At 45.0% G+C, this 25,281-nt stretch overlaps 2 protein-coding genes across 2 annotated transcripts; one reads left to right on the forward strand and one right to left on the reverse strand.

The window, feature by feature from the left end:
* Positions 1-2,015: 2,015 nt before the first annotated feature.
* Positions 2,016-12,384, forward strand: SLC26A3 (solute carrier family 26 member 3; the record flags this gene model as incomplete). Its single annotated transcript, XM_079547859.1, has 20 exons — positions 2,016-2,146; positions 2,682-2,821; positions 2,925-3,035; positions 3,120-3,277; positions 3,860-4,024; positions 4,370-4,522; positions 4,903-4,985; positions 5,883-6,030; positions 6,154-6,267; positions 6,381-6,458; positions 6,790-6,885; positions 7,933-8,039; positions 8,193-8,262; positions 8,351-8,443; positions 9,021-9,116; positions 9,939-10,172; positions 10,911-10,965; positions 11,344-11,489; positions 11,785-11,847; positions 12,361-12,384. 20 exons carry the CDS (start codon positions 2,016-2,018, stop codon positions 12,382-12,384), a joined length of 2,265 nt encoding a protein of 754 aa, XP_079403985.1.
* A 4,724-nt stretch (positions 12,385-17,108) lies between these two features.
* On the reverse strand, positions 17,109-22,383 carry CBLL1 (Cbl proto-oncogene like 1; the record flags this gene model as incomplete). The annotated part of the gene is made up of 6 exons (XM_079533690.1): positions 17,109-18,150; positions 18,669-18,742; positions 19,955-20,038; positions 20,280-20,380; positions 20,713-20,880; positions 22,332-22,383. The coding sequence occupies 6 exons, from the start codon at positions 22,381-22,383 to the stop codon at positions 17,109-17,111; spliced, it is 1,521 nt and encodes a 506-aa protein (XP_079389816.1).
* Positions 22,384-25,281: the final 2,898 nt, after the last annotated feature.

Here is a 25,281-nt window from a genome sequence, read left to right on the forward strand (position 1 = left end):
CTCACACATTTCTTTTATTTTTATGGCTTATAAACATTTCAAAGAGTACAAATAGTACATCTTATACCCTACAATGTAATGAACAAAACTGCTCTGCAAGTTCCTCTCAGTGATGTGAGGTCTAAAGGACTGGTACACAGCCTGGGAAACAGAGCAATTCTACAGTCTTTGACTGATGAAACTTCTTCCTGAAAACCTATGCACATCGAAGCTTACCAGAGAAAGAACAAAATGAAGCAAGTTTTGCATTTCAGTGTCATCTGCCTCCGGTTTTCACACCAAGCAGAGGGAAGGTTGATAGTACACAGCTACAGGATCAGGATGTGATTTCTCTGGCCAGTTTTAAAAGGCAGGATCAGATGGTAAACATGTTAAACTCATTGCTTAAATATGGAATCTTTTTGAGGAAAAATAGTATATCCACAAAAAGCAGCATGTATAAGACATTATTTGGGCTTCTTAATATTCACGAATTTCCCCAGAATAAACTGAAAAAACCAAATAAACAAAATAAAAAACCAAATAAACAGAATAAACTGAAAACCAAAACTGAATTTTCCTGAGGTAGGACAGTGACAGGCCCTAAGCTCAAGCAAAGCAGCGAGCTTCAGGGTGGGATTCACATTTTAATGCAAAAACTGTCACAGATAAACAGTTTTCCACATGTTCATAGCAACTCACACCACCTTGTGCTACTTGGATGTGTGTTCCAAACATTGGGTCCACAGAAGCAGAAGTTAGACGTGCACATGGGCTGTGCCAGCACAATTTAGTTGCCACATCTGGGTGAGGAAAGGGTGCCCCATTTGAGGCTACCAGCAAGCAGCAAGGCAAGATGGAGCATTTGTGATAGGGGAGAGAAAACAGAAATGCTCTGTTGTCAGTGTCATGAGATGGCCAAGAGCAAGTCATGTTGTTCCTGACTAGGACTGGTACTGCATTAAATATCTCATGGCGACTACGGTGGAGATAAATATTTTCAGGTAACTTTAACATGAGAAGAACATGAGGCACTGAGGGAAATATAACTGAGCACTGAGGACAGCACAGTGACAGAACCAACTAATGGCTGAAAAATCCAGCGGTACCAACTGCAACCGGCCTCCCATCTCTGCATGTGCAACACAGTAGTCAGGAGTCCTTCCTGGAGCACAAACACACTGAAGTGAGCTGGAACAAGGCAGAAGGTAATAGTTAGGTATGACATTGCAACAGCTGTTTGTGAGCATGAAGCAGAAGCACAGGGTGCTGTGAAGGCACCTGCACAGAGTCTGGCAGGGCCCTCTGGGTCCCTCTGGCCCAACCCCTGCCCCAGTTGGGACACCCAGAGCAGGGTGCCCAGGGTCAACAGAGGAGAAGCAGTCCAGTCTACCTATGGAAACAAAACTTACAGAGAACTGCAAGTGCAACAATACCATGATTTTTACTACTGAGTTCCTCGTGGTCCAAGCCCTAACTCTGAGTGCAGGAGAAGATGGCTGAGCCATGTCCAGGCTCTGCCTTTTCCCCTTGGTTTTTCAGGCTCTGCCTTTTCCCCTTGGTTTTTGAAGGCTTCCAGCTCGCAGCCTTCCTGGCTGGGCTCAGTGCTTCTCCCCATACCTCAAAGTGAAACCATTGAGCATTTGCTTGTTTGTTCCTTAAGAAATCAGTCCTCTTGAGTGAGAGTCATCGGTGGCAGACATCTGACTCATGGATAAATAATCTCAAAATCCATCCAGCCCGCTTGTTGGCTGCATCTTCAGAAAGAAATGCTTCATGCTCCAGTGGAACACTGCTCTGCAGTGGGAGGAGAGGGACAAGAGGTCATCTTGGCAAAATGAAGCAGGTGTCTATCAGCCATCTGTTTTTTGATCTTCAAACGTGGGAACACTCAGTTAGGAGTTCAGTCATCCATGTCATGGCTACTCACCTCCTAGTACACACAGAGCTAATCTTGTGCTTTTTTTCCAGGTTTTTAATTGACCAGCAACAAAGAGTAGCACACAGCAGTCGCCTTCCTCATTCTTTGAAGAGAAATGGTTGAACCTGTAGGCAACCACTATGTTGTTGCAAGACGAGTGTACTCAGAGAATTCATTTGATGAAGAGCACGAGAAATTGCACAGATACCACAAAAACTTCTGGGATCACTTGAAACTATATTTTCGGTAAGAAGATCCCTAACAAGGATCTAAGAAACAACCTGGAATCACGTAGCAGATAGCATGCATTCTGACAGCATTCATCTCAGATGCCACAAAGCCAATGAAAACTGATTTTTCTAGAGAATTTCAGTGTTCTTTTTTTGTTGTTTGTTTGTTTTCCAAAAGAATTTCAGCTGCTGTTGGCTTTAAGTCTTCCTGCGGTTGTATCCCAGGCAGCTTGTCTTCTCGTGGGCACCTGGAGCACAGCCTCACCCCAGTGGGGCTGGAGGGACCCTGTAGGTCACCACATCCCATTGCAAGCCCAGCTAGCATCACAGGTTGTTCAGGATTGTGTCTGGTCTCCGGCAGCTGACTTCAATCCTACCCCCTCATTTTCCCTCTGAATACCCTGCCTGTGACAGAGGGTTGGATTCAGCAATCTTCAAGGTCCCTTCCAACCTAAGTCATGATTCTACGAATACAGGGAGCGTGTCCTGACATGCTGAGCCCCAACGGAGACATTCCGCTGGCAGAGCTGTATCCTCTTGTGTCTTTACAGTTGTTCCCCACAAAGGATCAAAAGGGTTGCCCTGCGTATGTTTCCTGTCGTCTCGTGGCTGCCCGCATACCGCTTCAGAGAGTGGATCCTGAGCGACATCGTCTCTGGCATCAACACGGGTTTGGTGGCAGTGCTACAAGGTAGCTCCAGTAGCTCTGCTTTGACACTGCCCATGGCCCAGGAGGGAGGCTGCTGGTCCGTCCCCTCACACACCTTGCCATCCTGCTGTCTCTGCCCCCGTAGGTCTCGCATTTGCTTTGCTGGTGAATGTCCCTCCTGGTTATGGACTCTATGCAGTGTTTTTCCCAGTCCTGGTCTATTTTATCTTTGGTACATCCAGACATATCTCAGTGGGTAAGTGTAGGCACTCTGATCACCCTCATCACAAATGACCAAGTGCAGTTTTCCCCTGTGGGTCTGATGATGCCCTGTGTGCAGGTCCCTTCCCCGTCCTGAGCCTGATGGTGGGAGGCGTTGTCACCAGGCTGGTCCCCGATGATGCTGCTGGAAATGGCACTGCCACCAACACATCAGCTATAGATGAACAGAGGGTGATGGTAGCTGCATCTGTCACCTTTCTATCCGGGATTTTTCAGGTTGGTAATTAAATGGAATCATAGAATATCCCAGGTTGAAAGGGATCCATAAGGATCGCCAAGTCTAACTCCTGGCTCCACACAGGATCACCTTTATACATAGTGCCCAATATATGTGTGTGTACCTGCATATGTACATTCACTGATATGAATAGCTGGATGGTGACTGGCCTTAAAATAATGTTGTAAGAATGAAGGATTTTGACTTGTCTTATCAGAAAAAAATGAAGCAGTTCCTTCTTTCTTCCTAATACATAATTCCTAAAATCCCTTCCTAATTTTTATAGTTCATGAAGCACTGGCATAATGTAAAAATATGACTACAGAAAACCTAAGACTAAAGAAGGTGTATCTTAGTTTTGAAATAAAAATAATAGGTTCTAACTGCTGTAACCTTTACCTTTATCAGTCATATGTCCCCTGTTTCTAAAACTCATCGTTGTTTCCAATGACATAATTTTCCTTAATCCCTGATGTATGGGATTAGGTGAAGATGTTATTGTTAAATATGGGTCCTTTTATTGTAGAGATTGGTTAAAAGCATGAGTGAATCCCACTGAAGTGTGGTCATTTGCATTTCAGTTGCTTCTGGGACTTCTCCAGTTTGGATTCATAGTCATTTACTTATCGCATTCGTTAATCAGTGGCTTCACAACTGCTGCAGCCATCCATGTTCTGGTGTCCCAGCTCAAGTTCATGCTTCAGCTGCCTGTTCCTGGATTTAATAAACCATTAGGCATCATCTATGTAAGTGCAAACTCTTCAGCATTTGCTACTGCTCTGAAAACCTGTCTGCATTAACCATGCTAGGCATAGCAGCAGCCAAGGAGGAGAAACCCAAGAGAAATATATGAGATGGCTATTAATATATGGCAGATCTTCACATTTCTCACCAGATATCATGTTGCTGGGATAGTTAGATAGCATTTTAGAATCATAAAATCATCATAAAATCATAAAGTCATCATTAAAATCATAAAAGTTGGAAGGGACATTTAACAACCATCTAGTCCAACTCCACTCTAATGAACAGGGATACCTACAGCCAGATCAGTTAGTTGAAAAGCACCATGTTTCTTACTGATGTTGCAGACTCTGGAGAGCGTGTTCAGCCAGATCACCGACACCAACATCGCCGACCTTGTCACCTCCCTTCTCGTCTTGTTCATTGTGTTTGTGGTGAAAGAGATAAATGATCGCTACAAAGCAAAGCTACCCACCCCTATCCCCATCGAGCTCATTGTGGTAATGACCTCTCCTCTGATTCCATGACTGCTCCATCACTCTGTGGGGAGCAGTGCTTTATGAGGTTGGCATTGTGCTCCAGGCTGCCCTGAGCTGCAGCGGGTGGGGACCTCAATGGGGCAGCCTCACAGCCCACTGCTATTCTCTGCTGCCAGAAGGATGTTCTGAGGTACTCTCCATGGGATTTATGATCATGAAAACATCCTACGAAGTGGTTCAGTCATCTGAACACATCATGAATGCACAGAGCTGGGGCACTGTCCTGCCACTGGTGATGATGCTGGGGTGTAGGTGGGAGAGGGGAGGAAATGTTTCTTTGTGGTTTCTCCATCCACTTACTCGAATGTTCCTAATGGAGGTGGTTTTTTTAAATCTTTCAGACCGTCTTAGCAGCACTGATTTCCCATTTTGCTAAATTGGAAGAAAAATTTAAAGTAGCTGTTGTGGGAAAATTAGAAGAAGGGTAAGTGGTTTACTTACAGTTTGCCTGTGTAGCAAAATGTTCTCTCCTGTTTGTCAGTGCTAAATTGGTTCAGTTTATTGACCAAAATTGCCTACTTCATCTTCTTATCCTCACGAGGCCCCCATGTCCACTCCTCTATGACAGCTGGACTAGGTGGTCTTTTCCAACCTTAGTGATTCCACAACTGTACATATGGAGTATTTATCTAAATGTATAGTATAACCATGATATAGAATATATCCAGGCATACCAGAAGCTTGGCATGAAGACTTAATAAGCACACATTGAAGTAGAGAGGTAAGAGGGCAATCATTTACTCACCTGGGCACTCTGCACCTGTAGCCCCTGTGTATTAGTGGATGAAGTTTGCAGAGAAACAACTATTCCTGCTCAAAACTCTCTGTTCTCCAGATTGCAGTTCATTGGAAACCAAAACAAACAAACAAACCTGAGAAATTCTCCCCAGGATCTGCAAAAGCCCCTGAGCCAAGAAGAAGGACATGGCAAAGATAAAGGACATAGAAGATAGCCTGAGGCTAATGTGGCTCAGTACACATTTGTTTAGCTGCCTAAAATGCTTCAGTGAATTACAGAGATTTTTAAAATCTATGCATAATTGGAAGGCAGAACCATGTGTGCTCTTTAGACAAGATAAGCTGTAACTGATCCTGGCCAACTAAATGGGAACCACTGAGATATAAGCTGAGATGAGTGCAGATGGAGAGTCCCCATCCTGACCAAGGATTCCCCAAAGTGTTACAGGTTCAGATTTGCAATCACACGTCAGACCTCTCCAAAGCAGTTACACTGAGTGAGCAGGACTGCTGACTTTCTCACCTGCTTGGCAGGTCATCTCCTTACACATGTCCTTTAAGAGCAGAGATCTTTGTCTTTCAGATTCCAAGCTCCTGTTGCACCTGATGCAGGCATTATTCAAAAGTGTGTTGGTGATGGCATCTCCATTGCAATTGTTGGATTTGCAGTAGCCTTCTCTGTGGCTAAAGTGTATTCCATCAAACACGACTATCCAATAGATGGCAACCAGGTAGAGGAAAGACACAGCACTGTGCATTTGCTAATGGGAAAGAAGTCATTTTAGGAATGCATTGTCTTGAATGCATTCCTTCAGGACTGCTTTTAAGAACAGCCTTTTTTGTTTTTACTCCAGGAACTAATCGCCTTTGGACTGGGCAATATATTAGGTGGATCGTTCAAAGGGTTTGCCTCCAGTACAGCTTTGTCAAGATCAGGTGTGCAGGAGAGCACAGGAGGCAAAACACAGGTATAGAAGACAACAGACCCTGGTGTAACTTAATACAAGGAAGGTCTCTTTCTTCCTTGCTGACTCTAATGCCTTCAGGCACTTATTCATGGTGGAATTGTTCTTTCATGCAGATTGCTGGTATTATCTCTGCTATCATCGTCCTGATTGTCATCTTGGCCATTGGGTTTCTTCTGGCACCATTACAAAAGGTATTCGCTGGCTTTACCCTGTGCTTCCTCCAGCTGGAGGACTCACTTGGAGTGTTCCTGAACTTCAGTTGGAGACAAATAGAATTTTTGCAAAACTAGGTTCTTTCTCCAAGATTATGACCCCACTACGTGGGTCATATGGAAGGTGGGTGCCCTACACCAAACATTTTAGCACCAGCTTTTAGGTGCCAGAGTTGAGTGGGTTTGCTCACTGGCAGCTGCCTGGCCTTCCAGCTGCACTTTGGCTCTGATTGCATGATGTCTTAAGACTTAACATTCAATGTATGCTTTGTTTGCTTCAAAACTGAGTACGTGTTCCTGTTCTCAACAGTCAGTCCTTGCATCCTTGGCTCTTGGCAACTTGAAGGGAATGCTCATGCAGTTCAGAGAAGTAGGCGTCCTGTGGAGGAAGGACAAATACGACTGTGTAAGTTGAGTCCCTCAAGCACTCAGGAATGAAGATCTGTCAAAAAGTCACTCATTATGCAAACACGTTTAAAGGTTATCTTTATTTTCACGCATGCCCTACTTTTCTACATGGGAAGTACAACAGTACACACCTTTTTAATCTTGCTCCACTTGCTCATGTTTTCAATTTTATCTCACCTATTCTGAGCCCATTTGCTCTGTTCACCTCTCTTGGAGACACTCATTTTCATCCACTTTATCATAACATATTAAAATAGAGTTCAATGTATAAAGTCAAATATAGAAAGAAGTTACATGAAACATCTAACTATCTTCTGCACTGGCTTCAAGGACATTTTCCCCCTTTCGTTCACTCCTGCAGTAGGACAGGTGGAAGTTACTTAGTAAATCCCAAGAGCAACCCATGGCTTGAAGGAGTTGCTCCCAGCAGAAGAGCTCATGTCTGGAAATCAGGGCTTCCTAACTCTTGCACTCGGAAGACACAGTCTCTTGCCTCTCTCATCTGCCAATTCCTTCAGTTCCTGAATGGATTCAAGCCTCAGTTTTCCCAGCTACAAAACAGTCTTTCACTAAGCGAAAGTGTGCTTTGAGATCTGCAGTTAAAATACTCTGTATTATTTAGACATGTGTGATTATCAATCAAGTTCATTCTCAGCAGCTCATTTTGCCTGTTTTGATGTCCAACGCATATTTACAACTCTCAATTTTACCAGAATACTAATTTCCTGGTAAACTTGCCTTTCTGCTGGATTTTTTATTGAGCATTTTATGAGCCACCTATGGAAGATTCACAATTCTATTACATTAATCCTTGTGTACTGTATAGAAATTGCCATCTCTAGAAGAAGCACTTCCCGGTGCTCACTGATGAGTCTGGCCCTGTTTTACAAGAATCTATGAAAGATGAAATGGCTTTAAGAAAAGGCATATGGACAGCTTGGACCAGACCTGAGAAGACAGCTCATAGGCAGCTGCTCCCATGCTGGGCTCGTGGCTGGAGTCCCACTCCCTCATGTAACTGCTGATGTCCACGCACTCTTTGCAGATAATCTGGGTGGTGACCTTCTTGGCGGCCGTTTTCCTAGGCCTGGACATCGGGCTGGCAACAGCTGTGGCATTCGAACTGCTGACTGTAGTGATCCGCTCCCAGATGTGAGTACTGCTTGGATGTGATGACAACATTGCAGGACCTCCTGTCTTACATTAACCCTACTAGAACCATGCAGGAAACTGAGGACAACCCCAGCTGTCCCTTCCACTAGGTTTCAGCACAGGGAGCAAATAGATGTGTGTGTTTGTTTGCAGTCCGAGCTGCACTACTTTGGCAAATGTTGGGAGGAGCAACATCTACAGAAACAGGAAGGATTACACCGATGTAAGGAACCTCTCCTCCCTTTGGTCATCTGCTGAATTCATGTTTCGTTAATAGATGTCATGACCAATACTTTTGCTTTGTATGACAGATCTATGAGCCAGAGGGAGTGAAGATCTTCAAATGCTCATCTCCTATCTTCTTTGCTAATATTGAGTTCTTCAAAGAGAAACTCATCTCTGCTGTAAGTGACTGGGGCAGTCATTATGAACAGATGAATTGTGCGACACATTAAGGCTGAATACAATTTCTGCGTAATTAGTAGGTATGCAGATCAGCCCTACTATAAAGATATATTTTTCATGAATTACTCAAATGTCATTTTATGACTGTAGTCCTGTGTGTATATCCAACATATCCAACTGTGAGAAGGAGAGCACCCTGACTGGTGCTGAACAACTCTTCGGCACCATCTGTAGCAGCAGAGAAAGGCTGGAGAGACCTAGGTGAGTGGCTGCACAAAAAGCAGCAGGATATTGGAGAAAAACAGCTCAAAAAGGCATTGCTGAAATGTTTAAAGGTAGTGAAGTTTCAAGGTAGTTCAGGAATAGAAAACAATACCTTTCCTAAACAAACTCTGTGTCTGAGCCTTTAAGGCATCATAATTCATTTGGCTAGGAGTATTTGTTCATTTATTTTTTGCTTGTGTCATCATTATCCAAGAGATTATGGGTGCTTTCTAGCCTCACCATCACAATTACTTGAGAAGGTACTTGGAATATTTGGCTCTACCTGAAGAACTCAAAGTGCTGCTTCTACAGGTTGGATTCAACCCACTCAGAGTCCTGAGGAAACGCAACAAAGCTCTGAGAAAGATCAGAAAGATGCTGAAGAAAGGAGAGCTACAAGTGACACCTGTATGTAGGGCAACTGCAGTGGAAGTGGGAAGGGTGGGCAGGAAGGGGCACGGAACTTAGGAATTAAGCAGCCAGCTCCCTGGCTCAGGGTGCAGAGGGGGGCTCACAGTCTCCTGTCTTGACTGGACATGCCACTGCCAGTCGCTACTTCATGGCCAAGCACATAAGTACATGGCTTTATACTAAAAGAGATTTAGGTTGGATATAAGGAAGAAATTCTTTACGCAGAGGGCAGTGAGGCCCTGGCACAGATGCCCAGAGAAGCTGTGGTTGCTTCAATCCCTGTAGGCACTCAGGGCTGGGTTGGATGGGGCCCTGGGACCTGATCTGGGGAGAAGTGTCCCTGTCCATGGCAGGGTTTGGGGCTGGGTGGGCTTCCAACCCAAGCCATTCTGAAATTTCAAAAATAGGATTTTAAATTGCTCCCACAGACAAAAAATGCTTTTTGTTGACTTGTTCCAAAACTACTGAATCAAAGTGTGTCCAACCACTGACTTCTGGGAAGATTAAATTCTTCTGGAAAAGACGATCATTAATGGATTCTGATGATGATTAAATGATTGGTTAGAGAAAAGTCAACAGTTTGCTCATCCAAATGAGAGGCAATTTTTCCAGTGTAAAGTGCAGGTGCTCCATCTCACAGGTATTGAGGGACGTGGGTTACTGGTATGATGATGATGGGTTGATAATTGGTCTAGATGATCTTAGTGGTCTTTTCCAACCTTAATGATTGTATGATTCTGTATCACCCTTGCTCTTCCTTACAATGCACTTCCAACCCAGAAGAAGCATTAACTGTGGCACTTGCCTCTGCTGTCACAGAAAGGCTTGATATGCATGGCTCACAATACGCAGGAGTCGGATGATGAATTAGACAACAACAGGATGGAGGAACTGGACCAGCCCACTGACATGGCAGACTTGCCCATTCAGATCAACTGGGATGCCGAGCTGCCCCCAGGCATCGTTGTGCCCCGGGTCGACATCCACAGCATCGTGCTGGACTTCTCAGCAGTGTCCTTCCTTGATTTTTCTGCTATGAGAGTCCTCCAAAAGGTAGTTCCATCTGATGAGACAGTGATCACACAAAAGAAAAACATACAAATGTAGTGTGCTGCATAGAGGTATTTCCACATGGACAGAAAAGTCAGTGGCAGCCTTTGAATTTATGTGAATTCGGATCTACATTTTCCATAAAAAATGATTAAACAATTAATCTTTTTGGAATTAGAGCACTAGGAAACTTTTAAGGAAATACATGTATGAAATATGGCTTTAAACATGGGGCTGGGAGCTGGAATACCATAGTTTCATTTCTGTTCCTGCTCTCACTTTCTAGGGCAGCCTTGAGCAAGGCAATCAGGATATTTCCCAACAGCAATAGTTAAGGTTAGCTATCTGTTACATCCACATTATATGGGCATATCTATTTCCATGGGAACTAAATGCTCACAGAGTACAATGGGGAAAGTTTTGCTTGAATTCCTAGTTAGAAAAGTTTCCTCAGAAACTTTTGGAGTCTCAGTTTCATATAATGCCATACAGTTTATGAAAGACCATCTGTTTCACATGGGTGCAATGCATTTAATACTGCCCCATTTCAAAGAGACCATTTCTTCCTGTCCATAGCCATTAGAGAATCTGTTCTTCCTCCAGGTGCATTGAAGTTCGACATTAGAGCTGCTTGCCATTATTAAATATACAATCAATATTGTAAATTGCTCTGGCTAATCTTAGCAGCTGCTATCAGCAGAATTATCAGTTTCTAAATGATGCCTGTTTCCGGTTTAACAGACTTTGAAAGAGTTTGTCCGGATCGATATCGACATTTACATTGCAGGGGCACACGGTGAGTACTTGCGTTTCCATCAGCCTCTCCATGGCTGCCCCATTCCCAGTAATTCTTCCTGCCTCACCCCACTGCTTTCCCCATTCCCTGAGAGTTGGGAGATCCCCCAGCTCCACCTCCCCATCCTGGGTAACAACAGCTTCATCTCCCAGTGCTCTCCAGCTCCCATCTGCATTGCCCCAAGCAAGGCAGTGCCAATGGGGCTGGCATCCCACTTCCCACATTGGCACAGAGAAACCCATCTGTTCTAGTCAATAAAATTGGGCAACTTATTTGATATCACTGTTTACTCTGTGGACACACAAAGAATGCATTATTCTTTTATCACTGTCAGGACTTCTGCTAGAAACTTTATCCTTGGATTTTGTTCCCCTGCAGAGGGCTTCCTGGAGAAGCTGGAGAGATGTGCTTTTTTTGATGAGGAGATCAAGCCATCCATGTTCTTCCTCACCATTCATGATGCAGTTTTACACATTTTGCTGAAGAAGGATATAGCCAGCTCCCCAAAATTAAAGCTTGCTGAGGTAATGCTAGAGTTTTCATTTTTTTCTGCTTTAGTGCCTTCACCCATAGGCACCCAACATTACTCTTATTACTCTTTATATCCAGCCATACACACTATGCTGTGTGAGTATTCAGAAAGTTAAAAGATCAAAATTCAGCTGCCCCTAATGAGTTGGGAGAGTGCAAAAAAAAAAAAAAAAAAAAAAAAAAAAAAAGTGTGAATAACTCCCAAGAGATGGGTTGGCTGTGGGTTTCCCTTGGAGGGGGCTCCAAGGGCATCCATTTCCTAACCCCAAACTCATGCATACATTGCAGAAGGGGAGCAGCAACGATTATGTCATCACTACCAGCAATGGACTGCGCAGTCGGGAGAGCACGGTAAGCCTCCTGCCTCCCCCAGGGCCACTCCAATCCCCGGTGCGTAGGTAATGTGGTCACCAAAAGCTGCTTGCAGGAATTGCAAGGTCAGATTCCAAACACATCTTCATTGCTGAGCCCCTGTGTCAGCCCAGGGCAGAAAGCACCCAGATGATTTATTGGTGCGAGTTGACTTGAGGCAAAGAGCTACAGGAGTAAGAAGTGCAGGGCTCTGCTGGCAGGAGCAAATTGCAGGGAGAAAGCTTCCTTCACGGATTTCCATGGAGCCTTTGTTGCACTGCCCATATGGCAGAGATCCATCATTAGTCCCATTCCTACAAATGACACAGGCAGAGGGGAGACTGGAGCTGTGTGGGGAGAAGGTATGAAAGATGTCAAACAGCACACCTCATGCACAAATGCTTTGGAGCAGTGAGCTTACATGCCACTCACCAGTGACTCCTTACCTTGAATATCCCTTTCTAGGGTGCCAATTACTTCCTTTTTTTTTTTTTTTTTTTTTTTCCCCTACAGATTCCAGCGGAAACAAAATTTTAGATTTAATTTTCTAAATATAATATCCTCCAGCAACACAGCATCACTTACAGAACGTGAAGGCACACACAGTGATGAGCATGAAGACCAATGGATGTTTTCATCTACCTTAAGGATTTACTACAAATGATTATGTTCCAAATTTTGGAATGGTTTTGTTAGTGTCTCTGTATATATAGAGATGTATTTATGTACATACACAAAGGCTAAAATCACCTGGATTTCCTATTTCATACCTTGCTGACAACCTACCCACACAAGTAGCATTGGCCCTATTTGCATATACTTGTACATATACCCATGTTATTCTGACATTTTGTAGACAACCTGTACAGTTACAAAAGAACATATGAATATCTGAAATCCTTTAATTTATAGTCAAGTAGCTGGGAGTCACATACCTTCAGCTTGTGTATAATTTGTATATAGTTTTCTCAACGGTTTACACAATACCTGCTCAATAGAGTTGTTAAACTTATTTTCAGCACACGACCATACACACAGTGTATGTACATAGTGACAGCTGTATCTACTGGGAAACATGAAGATAGTTCAGTAAAGATGTACAGCATATTCAGATCCAAACGCAACTCGTCTATTTGCTTTGGGATGCTATGAACTTAACTTCATGTATGGTAACTGTGCATTGCTGGCTGCATTTTTCAATACCCCAGGAAGGCAGCTCATCATCAGTCTGATCTCTTGCTGTAGCACAAAGTTTACAGTGGTTTGAAGATACAAAATCTGGGCTTATATGAAGAAATCTGCAATGAAACTGGCTGGGAGGTAACATTAAAGAGAGGCAGCTCCAAATACAACAGGAAGATAATATGAAATAATGAAGTATGAGGAGGCTTTGAATACAGAAAGAGGGGACTGTGAAAACTGAGGTCAGAATGTCACTCAATTGCCTTTCCAATGCAGCCTTCGAAGAGACATAGGCTGTCAGAACAGGGCTTGTCTTCTGACAGAATGAGACAGTAACACACCTGAGCAGCATGCTCAGGGGAACCACTGTTACCATGTAAAGACGCCTTAGCAGTGGCTAAGAATTATCTGTGGCACTGTAGAGTAGAACACATTGTGTGACACCAACACTTCTTTAGAAATGAAATCAAGACAAAAAAAACTCATAGCTTTGCACGATCCTGTGCATACAGCATTGGAACTTGGAGAATCACAGACAGAAAGCTCAGACTCACTTTCTATACATTTAATATTAAGTGGCAATTCCACTGTAGTTCCCAGTCTCTAAGGCACAGTAGGATTTTTCTATGCAAATATGCACTTTTTTTTTTTTGTCAACAACATCGCAGTGCATCCAGAGAGAAGCAGCACAGCACCTGACACAAGTTTAGCAGAGCAGGAAACACTGTAAGGAGAGAGGTGTGTTCAGATACAATCCTGAGAGAAGGCATTTGTTCAGTCTGGCTCCTGTAAGCGCCTGGCCTTTCCCAGCACAGAAGCCATTGTGTGGGCAAACTCCAATGTGAAATGAACACCAGTTAATTCCACTTCATTTTTAAACGAACTGAGCTCAGTGCTCCTTAGAGAGCAATAAGTGAAAAGAAGGGGGGAACGCCATACAGAATGGATATCTAACTCTCTTGGATCGGATCTAGAACAGATACCGCGTTTCATTTTCATTTCTTAAAAGGAAAAACATCATGTAACACATGTAGGCACCAACCTTTATGTTAACAGCATTCTCAAAAAACCAAACCAAACCCCAAAGTATGTGGCCACATAATTGAGAGCATTTGTAAATCATGCATGGGTGCAGACAATCCTTTAAGCAAAATTAGAGACAATTGAAGAGAAATTCTAAGGAAGCAAGAATCTGGAACCATGGATGGCTTCAGGCCACTTCTGGTGTTCTTTAATTCATCCCATGGTGAACACAAATCAAGAAACTCTTCATTCCCTATAATGGCATTATCACACTGCCCTACAATAGCTAACACGTTCTAAAGCCATCAGAGCTGCCTTAGAACAAAGATCTGCTTGGTAACAGCCCGGGAGTGAGTTTGCTGCCACTGACAGAAATACCGAGTACAAAACCAACACAATCCAAACATCTGCCTGTAAGGAAGGCCCCACTGGGAACCCATAGGATTTGAAGGTACATCTCAGCACTTCTAAGGCTGTTAATCATACAATGAAATAATGTGTACACAATTTCTGAACCTGAAGAGAAAACCACCAGGGATTTTGAAAAAGAATTCCCCCCAAAAACCACACAGAAAGATTGTTAACCCATGCTGAAATCATTTGACTTTGTACGTATAGAAGTATCAACGGTTCCCGTAGCTCTACGGGGAACCCTAAGGCTTCAAGATGTAAATACAAAACAGATGTAGGCTCTCTGATGCAAGCAGCACACAGAAGTTTGACTCAAGTCCAAATCCTGCTGCAGGAGATGACTGTTCAGGTAAGTTCTCAGAGACTTTCAACTCACCAAACAATTCAAGGTGTCCTACTGATTTTGGGAGGTAATAATTCAGTCATATTTTGGGGTCACCTTTGTCTCAAATATAAACAAAACCCCAAAATTCTCACACATCTTCTGCAGTGGTATACACTTACCTTTTGTGCTTTCTGATGGAGCGAGGGCAGCTGTTCTCCTTCACCTCTGAACTACATCAGTATTTTCATAGAAGAGCTCGGACCCAGGGAGGAAACCTCCATCTGTTGCACAAGACAACGTAGTATCTAGCAAAAACACACAATGCCATTCATTTCAAGGGTGCTGAAATGTTCCTCCTGCTTTTTATGAGCTACTGAAACAAAATAAGCAGCCATTTTCCCCTTCATACACACTAAAGCATACAGTTTTCATCTGGCTGCATCCTGTAGGACACTGCCACAACCAGCCTTTTCTTTGCTTATTTAAAACAACTTATTTCTCAAAGTTAAAAGTCTGTGTCATGGTTTTATGATTTTTTGTTAAATTTGTGTTGAATGACACTTACTGCCATCTGCACACCCCAGAATTTACTTGCACATCCCTAAAGCTGTGTTGTGCTGCTGTATTTCTTTGAAGGGTAGTCCAAAAGATTTGCCTGTGGACACAAGGAAACCTATGGCAGTCACAAACAGAACAAATCTAAAGAACATTCGCTCAAGTAATTAAAAATACACACTTTACACACAAAACTACAGAATTACGGATGTTGTATTGCCAGAGCCCTTTGATAAAACAAAACTTTGAAGAAAGTTTTACCAAATAAATAGCAAGATTCAGGCTTTGAAGATGGTTCATCTTATTTGAGAAATGCAGGAAATGACAAACCGTAGAAAAACAAACAAAAACACAACACTGGATTTCATCATCCAGAAGCACTGCTGTTAGAAATGTGGCATTTGGAAGAAAAACAAAGACAAAACCAAACCAATCCAAAATAAAGCGGAACTAACCCAAAGGTTTAGCACAACATTGATTGGAAATGCAGATAAGCATTTCAAACAGGCCACACTTTTCATCAGTTGGGTTCAGATTCCAATTGCAATGACAGAGAACATTCACATCTCATAGTCACTATATGCAAGTGTGCTTGTAAAAACCAAATTTGGGGCCAAAACAGCCCTGAGAGTCTGCATACACTGCAATCTTTAAGCCAAACCACCTGTTGACTGTCCAATTCAGCCTGTATCACAAAATGGAAATAGATCAAGGATGTGTAGCTTTTACTGTTATTTTCTTTTATCTATTTAATTTAATAAATAAGGGATTTCGGGCCCTTTATTTCCTGCATTCGAATGGAAAGTGTTCCTACTACACATGCTGTATGAAGTGACTGAGGTTAACGCCACTTCACCAGAACTAACTTGCTTTTCCTCACAGACCTAGCAAGCCCATTCTTGGCTACTTTCATGCGAACAGAACCACAGGGAAACAGAAAGGTCTGAATTCAACACCAGTGAGGAGTATCTGTGAACAAAATTTTCTGAAACAAATCTAGCCTGGAAAAACAACAACAAAAAACACACCCAAATACAAACAGAACAACCCTATATCCACATTATAATGTGTCTGGATTTCCGATAAATTTATCTTGTTTTTGATATGGATTTTAAAAACAACTAAGAAAAAATCCCCACCACCTGAAATGCAGCATTCACATGCCTGCTTACCAGTGCCGCAAATGCACCATAGCCTGAATTCATTACAAGTAGCAGCATATGTTAGTAAAAAAAAATTAAGTTTCCTAACTATTTCATTATGCTTCCCATGTGGGAAATTCTAGAGCCATAACAGTGTCCAGGAACCGTGTCTGTGTTAACTTCACATAAAAGCCCACCACTTTTACAACCATAGTTCAATTTAATTATTGTACACAGGTTAACAAAAATGTATCACAAGTGAAAACTAAACATTGGATTTAAACAAAAACAATATTCAGAATGGTACAACACATGTTCATTTTCTCCAGAAAGTGATATTACAAGTGTTCATCTTAGGACAATTAGCCACACTATAGACAGAAGTTCAGTTAAAATGCAACTGTGGTCTACTAAGCCACTTATTTTAGCACTACAGAATATTTGAAGTCAGAGTCCTACAGCCAAGGCTTAAAAATCATTAAAGATTCAAACCCCAAAACTTCTTACAGTCAAAATGACAGTATTTAAAAAAAAACAAAACAACCCCCATACAATTAATTAAAAGGCTGCTGCATATAGTTTTATCCTCTTCATAGCGCTCTCTATTTGTACAATTGCTGAGATCACTGGTAATAGGGTCTGTATCTGGCTTGATCGGGGTGGTGCGGTCCAGCAAGAGGGGCCTGAGCAGGAGGCCCCTGCATCCTCGGAGGTGGAGGTGGCCCTCTGGGAGCCGGCCAAATCCCTGGACTCATGCCCCCTGGCTGCGTGAAAGGGGGACTAAGAGTTCCTTGATCTTCACTGAACTGTGGCAAAGAGTTAGGGTTATAGTGATGGGGAGGGGGGGCACTGACATTTACGGGAGGGCCTCCGTGCTGAGGGGGGGGAGGTCCCGGAGGAGGATGATTCATATACGGCGGCATCTGGGCAATGATATGTCCAGGCGGCGGGGTTATCGGAGGAGGAGCAGAGGTCATTGGCGGCGGAGGAGCTTGGCTATACACCATGTGAGGTGTGCCTGCCGCCTGGGGAGGATGCTGCAGAGGATGGCTTATTGGAGGAGGCGGAGGGGGGGGCGGCGCATAATGTTGCTGCGGAGGCATAATGTGGTGCGGGTGCGTTACCACCGGTTGGCCCTGATACTCGGGGTGATGATGAGCAGGTGCCGGGGCGGGCGGAGGTGGTTCTCGAGCACCCGAATTCGAATCATCCTGAATAGGGACGGTTATCAAGTTGCTGTGTTTTCTCGTAGAGATGCGGAAGGTGTCCTGACTGACCGGGCGAGGCGGCGGTGGAGCCATGGACATCTCGGCAGGAGGCGGGCGGATGTCTTCGTGCGGCTGGTTGTAATGCTCGTGCGGCACGTGCTGTAAGGGAGGCGGCGGCATCATGATGTGCTGCTTCGGTGGAATGTGGCTCATGTGGTGTTTCTCTGGAGGCATTATGAAACGCTCCGGGATCTCAGCAGGCGGAGGGGCAATGGGAGGATGCACGGGTTCAAGAGGAGGACGAGTCACAGGCTTTCCAGCTCTCATATGGCGGTGGTTGATGTGAGCCTGTAAGTCTCTCTGTGACAGGTAAGTTCTCTTGCACCCCTGGACTATACTGCACATGAAGAGAGACCCTCGCACACACTGCTCGATGCGCTGGACAGGTTCATTACAGCTAAATCAGAAGAGAACATTGGTTCATTGCCATCATATAGAGTGAGTTCTGCAGGGCTTTTTCCCCCCCCACTGTTATTTTTGACTATTTTTTGATAATTATCAAAATTAGAATGAACATTTTCCCCGCACACTAGAGCAACAGAACACATCTGGTTGATTTTGAAGTTAAGCAAACATCTAAGGCTCCAAATACAACAACAGAGTAGCATCAGAATTTCATAGGGTGGAAACTTAGACATGGCACCACCTTCTATCAGAAATTCCTTTTATGTTTCGGTACTCTTCAAATTGTAGCAATTACAGGTTATCTACACAAACACTTAAACAATGAGGTAAATGCCAATCTCTTATCATTTGTTAACTGTGGGATATTAAGCTATAATTGAGTGGTGGACGAAGGAGCACTCTGCTACCTCTACCAAATGTACACAGAAGTATACTAATAACAGTAACTGAAATTAGTTTTTAAAGTGTTCCTCTTCCATTTCCCTTAGTAAAAACCTAAAGAGAACTTACCCAGGACACATCTTGTCTCCCTTCTTCTCATGTAGTATAGCACAGTCATAGCAGAAAACATGCTTGCAAGGTATCTAGAAAAAAAACAAATGGCTCTGTTAGACAACATGTCATTTTGCACCATACAATGCCTCCACCCAGTGCACAATTTCTAAGAAGTACTGAAGTTATGTATGAAGAACTTACATAAGAATGTTGCTAGCCGTTTACAGCACATTTGAAACAGAAACTTTCAAAACCAGTCTGTGTTGTCAGGAAGGCAAGGGTTTAGTTTTCTCTTTGATGGGGTTTGGTGCATGAATGGTTGGTTTGTGGAATTTGTTTTGTCTTTTAAAGAGCTGGCAAACATTTTAATTCTGCTGTAATACAAACACCGAACCTTTAGGGATGCTGCATATGCAATCTAATTGCACTTGTCTGCAAAAAGGGAATGTTTTAAAAGCATTAAGAGTCATCAAGTCAGATCCCCACGTCTGTTACATCACACTCAGATATCTAAGTTCATCTCAGGGATTTTGTTACGCTAGTTTTTGAAAAGACATAAGAACAGTGCTTACTAACTTCATTACAAATTGTCCATTGACATAAAGAGTATTATTAAATCTAAGTGGTGCAAGGCTGAAAACACACTAAAAACTTGCAAGACTTCTGTTGGCATTTTGGGGGAGCGGAAAGTGATTGCATTTGTTTTAAAGCTTTTGATTTTAGCACTTCCAAGCTTACTTTATTAAATCAAAGAGCAAAGGAAACTCAGCAAGTCAGGCAGAACAACCCAGTCCAGCAGTTAATCACAGAATCACAGAACTGTAGGAGTTGGAAGGGACCTCTAGAGATCATCGAGTCCAACCCCCTCTGCCAAAGCAGGTTCCCTACACCAGGTTGCACAGGTAGGCGTCCAGGCAGGTCTTGAACATCTCCAGAAGAGACTCCACGACCTCCCTGGGCAGCCTGTTCCAGTGCTCCGTCACCTCACTGTAAAGAAGTTCTTGCGCACACTTGTTTGAAACTTCCTATGCTGCAGCTTATGTCCGTTTCCCCTTGTCCTGTCTCCACGTACCACTGAAAAGAGACTGGCCTCACTCACTGAAAAGAGACTATGGCCCCCACACCTCAGATATTTATAAACCTGGATCAGGTCCCCTGATAAGGCCCTGGTTCCATCTCATTGTTCTGCTGTTTACTCAAAGGTTTGCTAAAATCACCACCCCGTGGAGGCCCCACAGAGACACGTAACACCTGTTACATAAAGGGACACCATGGCTGCCTCTTCCCAAGAGCCCACTCACCATGCGCCCATACATTTTGATGGGCAACCCACACTTATCGCAGAAATGGACGGGCGTATCATCCTTCTCCCCCAGCAAGTTTATCTAGAAGAACAGAGAAAGGGGTGGGAAAAAGAGAAACATCACTAAAGCTTCTCACTGCAGTCATCACCAACCCACCCTTTCTGAATTATCAGACTGAAGCAAGACCACCACAAACATGAAAATGTATTTTTGGTACACCAAAAAGTAATGCAAGTGATTTCATCCTAGTGGATACTTCTTAAAATAACCTTCAGTTTGGTACGATTCACAAAGTTCCACCATTTCCCGTCCTTGATTTTACCTTATAGTCCCAAAATATGGGTCCGGGGAATCTCCTTTGATTTCCAAACATTTCACCTCCTTTGCATTCGTATCGCTCCTCTTCATTGAAATCAAATTCTTCTGTGGAAAGAGAAGACAGATACAAGGCAACGCCGCTTCCCTAACTGACGCCGGCTGCTATTAAGTGCATGCACCGGTGAACATCGAAATCACCAGGGCAGGCTGCAACACTCCCAGTCTGCTGGGCCATTCTGCAGAAAGGTACAACCAAAATAGTGTGAATTTGCTTGGGGAATTGGCATCTTTTACTCCTCATAGAGCAGCAGAACCTGGAAAACTGAAACAGGCTGTGCAGCTGTAAAGAATCCTGGATTCCAACACTGACCAAAGCCTTCAACAGTGCTGCAGAATACGCTGCCTCACTGCAGGGTGAGTTGCTTATAGCAATTTACCTTCATCCCCAGCTTGTGTCTTTGCAGGCATCCTGTTCATAGCTCTGGGAGCCCGAGGTGCAGGTTTGGTTTTATTGGTCTGCTTTGAGATCAGCTTTATTGGGATTCTTCTGCGAACATCAAGACCACCCAATGACGCTGAACTATTTGTTCCTTGCAAATCATTGTCTATGGAAGAAAAAGAAATTCTGTCATTTCTTAGTTATGAAGTAGTTTCTGAAGATGCTAAAGTTATCTTAAAGACAGATAAATAAAGCTAGTCTGCCACTTTTCCATAGCAGGAAAAAACACTAACTGCACAGCCCCTACTGCAGCACAAACAGTACTGAGAAGTCGGCTCTTTCTATGACCATGAAAACACAGAACTCCCGCTGAGAAAATATTTTCACAATTTATATAAATTCATTTTTAAACAAATTAAAAGGAAATTAAGTTTCCATCTGTACTCTTAGAATCACAGAATGGTCCAGATCGGAAGGGAGCTCAAGGATCATGAAGCTCCAATCCCCTTGCTTCAGGCAGGGCCACCAACCTCCCCATTTAATACTAGACCAGGCTGCCCAGGGCCCCATCCAACTGGGCCTTGAACACCTGGAGGGACGGGGCATCCACAACCTCTTTGGGCAGCCCATTCCACTCTCAGCAACCTTACATATCACTTACAAGTTCAGCATAAAGCATTGCAAAAATATTGGTGCTTAGAGTACACAGCATCCTTGCTAAACTAAAGATTACCATTCCTTTCTACAGGGCTCTTTTGTCCAGGTTTAAGTCTGGCACCAAAAGAAGGACATGCCTAACACAGCCACTGAGAGACAACCTGGAAGGAAAAGTGCTGCCAAAGATTGATGCACACCCCGATTTCCCCAGCTTTCGGCAAGTCAGCCTCAACCTACCACAATATCTCATTTATAGAAAAATAAAATCACATCCTTCAAAACCAGCCTAGCTCACTTCCATTTTAGTAGGAACATGCAGTGACAAAATGGCACTTTCAGTCAGCCCTTGGCAACAAAGACTCAGACTTCTACTAAAACCCATCATTAGACCCATACTGAGACACCATTAAGTCTATATCCCTATAGAAAAGAGATGGACACACAGAAAAGACCATAAGTAACCCAGAAGGCAAATTCTATTCTGAAAGAAAACTGACACAGAACTTGGTGACAGCTCCACAGTACGCAGGCACTGAGACAGGGCCCCATTAGGGTACTGTGCACAATGCCTGGCATAAACTCCATGCCTCAGAGCTCACAGCTTCCCTTTGCAACACCGCTTGAAGGGAAAACAAGAAAACAAAGGAAATGGGGGGCTTGCTAGAAACTGCAACCAAGTTTCAAATCAGGACTGTGCCTCCACAGTCACTTTGCTTCAGTATCATGAGTGCCCATATATCATGATCCATGAATGAGACAACACCTGCTTTCCTCCCATCGCTCCCTGGGCAGCACTGCAAACAGCAAACAGCACAGGCACCAACAGAGCAGAACATCAGAGGCAGCAACACCAACTCTGTCTTCTACACCTGTGGAAAACTTCTGAGTTTCTATTTATTTATTTTTAAACAGGAATACCCCAAAAGACACTATACTACAGGCCAAAGAAGTCCTACAGACCTCGGTCCATTTCAAGCACAGATAAGCACACCAAAGAGGAAGCCTGCTCCATTGCTGCCCAGCAGCAGCAGTTCAGTTCTGACCCTGCCCAGCCAATGCTCACAGCCCCGATGCCAAACCCGGCGGGCAGGATTTGCTCCTATTTGCTCCTGCCTGTTTCCGGAAGGATGACACGCTCTAGTCCGTGGATGCACACCCAGCTGGGTCACGCCCCTAAAGAAGCACAACAGATGCATCCCAATCTGTTGACTTGGAGAAGACAGAACCAGAAGCGATGCGCTCTCCTAGGTCACCTTTTGGAGATTCTCTTTTTAGTTCGGTATTTTAGGATTTATTACAGTCCGCAAGCGGAGCACAAAAACGAACCCTGATGCATTTATAACGCAAACTTTCCTAAGGGAAAAACAAGCATACCGGTAACAGAAAACGGCGCGTGCCCCGCATATCCCCCAGCGCCGCAGCCCAACGGAGCGCGGAGCAGCCGGCTGGGGGAGGGGACCGCGAGTTCCGCGCTCGGGGCACGGCTCAGGCCCCGCGTCCAAGCCCGGGGCCCCGCCGGGTCCCGCCGCACTCCCGAGGACGAGGCCGAGCCGCCCTCTCGGCCCCGCGCCGCCACCCCCCGCGCTCAGCCGCTCCCCGGGCGGCGCAGCGGCCCAGCGGCCCCCCGCCTCTCCCCTCCTCACCATTGTGGTCCATGGCGCGGCGCGGGGCGCTGTGGGAGAGGAAGGGCGCGGCCGGAAGCGGAAGGCACGGCGGGACGGGCGGGGAGAGCGCGAAAAAGGGCGCGGCGCAGAATCGCCGATGGCACCGCGGCCCCGCGCCGGCAGGGCGGTGAGGGCATGGCGGAACCTACAGGCAGCGCGGTGCTGCCGCCGCTCCGCCGCACGGCAGCGCGAGACTGCCGGCTCCCGGCGGCCTCCGCGGGCCGGGAAAAGAAGGCGGCGACGGCGGCGGCCGTACCGCGGTGGCTGCCGGGATGGCTGCGGGCGGACCGCGGCCCCTGTGGGGGTGTAGCGCCGCCCGCCCCGCGCATGCGCGCTGCTGAGAGCGGGCTCGTCCAATATGGCGGCGGCGGCGGCGTTCGTAACGGGTGGTGCTTGTTCTGCCGTCCCTGCCGCCCGTACCGTCTCGGCAGGAAGCCCTTCCGTTAGGTGCGGGTGGCTGAGCGCGGGCACAGCTGTCCCGAGGCTGCGGGTCTCCTCCCTGAAGATCTCCATAAGCCGCCCGGCCGTAGCCCTGTGCACCCTGCTCTGGGCGGTGCTCGGCGCTGGGATGATGCGTCCCTGCAGACACATTTATCGTGACTAAGCTGCAATTTAAGCCTGTTGTTGCTGGTCTTTAGTCCAAACGTTGGAGTGAAGGGGATATGTGGTTTTCCCTCTGTTTGCTGCTAGGCATACTCAAGGGAAGAGTGCCACTCATCCCTGCACAGTGCACCTTATTTCCACGTGGTAACGAAGTCACAAAGAGTAAAAAAATGCAGATGCATGTAGTGTTTTTCCAGTATGCACAATTTTATTTTCTAGTCAGTGGATACAATTGCATTCAATTCACAGCTTTGTAAAACGGTAATAAAATGTATCTCCAAATTTAGTACCTGATATGTAAAGGCTATAGTAATACTCAAAATGCATACAGAAATGTCACCTCATCATTCTACTGGGGAAAAAAACACCATATCTAGTTGCATTACTTAGGGTTGTCTGAATTAGTACAAAGTTGTATAGAATTTCAGCTTTAATTGTTCGGGTATCCTTCACCAGATGGATGCACACGCAGCACAAGGAAGCACGCAGTCCCTATCCCTCTGACAGAGGTGTCTGAATGCCCTCTGCACGTGTCTTAGTGCTCTGTGTAAATGCAGGCCTTGTGTGGAACACTAATGTTCAGGACAGGTCAAATACTTTGTACCAGATAAACTGAGAACGCTACTATACCTTGAAGAAATACACAGTCCAGAAATGAGAGTACAATAGAATCACAGAATGGCTTGGGTTGGAAGGATCATGAATCTCCAACCCCCTGCATGCTGGGCTGCCAACCTCCACATTTGATACTAGACCAGGCTGTCCTGGGCTCCATCCAACCTGGCCTCGAATGCTTCCAGGGTCAGGGCACCCACAACCTCCCTGGGCAGCCTGTTCCAGCACCTCACCATTCTCTCTGTAAAGAACTTCCTCCTGACATCCAACCTAAATCTTCCCTCCCTCAACTTAAAGCCATTTTCCCTTGTCCTGCTGTTATCTACCCTTTCAAACAGTTGATTCCCCTCCTGTTTATGGGCTCCCTTTATGTACTGAAAGACTGCAACGAGGTCACCCTGCAGCCTTCTCTTCTCCAGGCTGAACAAGCCCAGCTCCCTCAGTCTGCCTTTGTATGTGAGGTGCTGCAGCTCTCTGATCATCTTTGTGGCCCTCCTCTGGACCCCCTCCAACAGCCCCTGTCTTTCTTGTACCGGGGACCCTAGACCTGTTCACAGTATTCCAGATGGGGTCTCCCAAGAGCAGAGTAGAGAGGGACAATCACCTCCCTGTCCCTGCTGGCCACCCCTCTTCTGATGGAGCCCAGGATACCATTTGCCTTCTGAGCTGCAGGAACACACTGCTGGCTCATGTTAAGCTTTTCATCCACCAGGACCCCCAGGTCCTTCTCTGTAGGGCTAAAGAAAAGCAGTACAGCTTTAGAAAAGCAATACAGGGTTTCAGAAAAGCAATACAGCCTCTGAGAAATGCTACTGGCCTTGTCCTGCTGCACACACTGGCAATTGTGCTTTATATTCAGGTTAATACAGACTGGGGCCGTGGCCTGACAGAAGCTTTGTCAGTGATGTTGCAGAAGAGCCAAGCTCCTTAGTTACACTGCCAGGGAAGGGGTAAGACTAAAGATGGGTAGTGCTAAGAGCACACTGTCAAGTCCCAGCCTGAGCCTCGGCATTAATGTAAATATGAAG

Source organism: Tetrao urogallus, assembly GCF_951394365.1.
Source record: "Tetrao urogallus genome assembly, chromosome: 1".
Lineage (NCBI taxonomy): Eukaryota > Metazoa > Chordata > Aves > Galliformes > Phasianidae > Tetrao > Tetrao urogallus.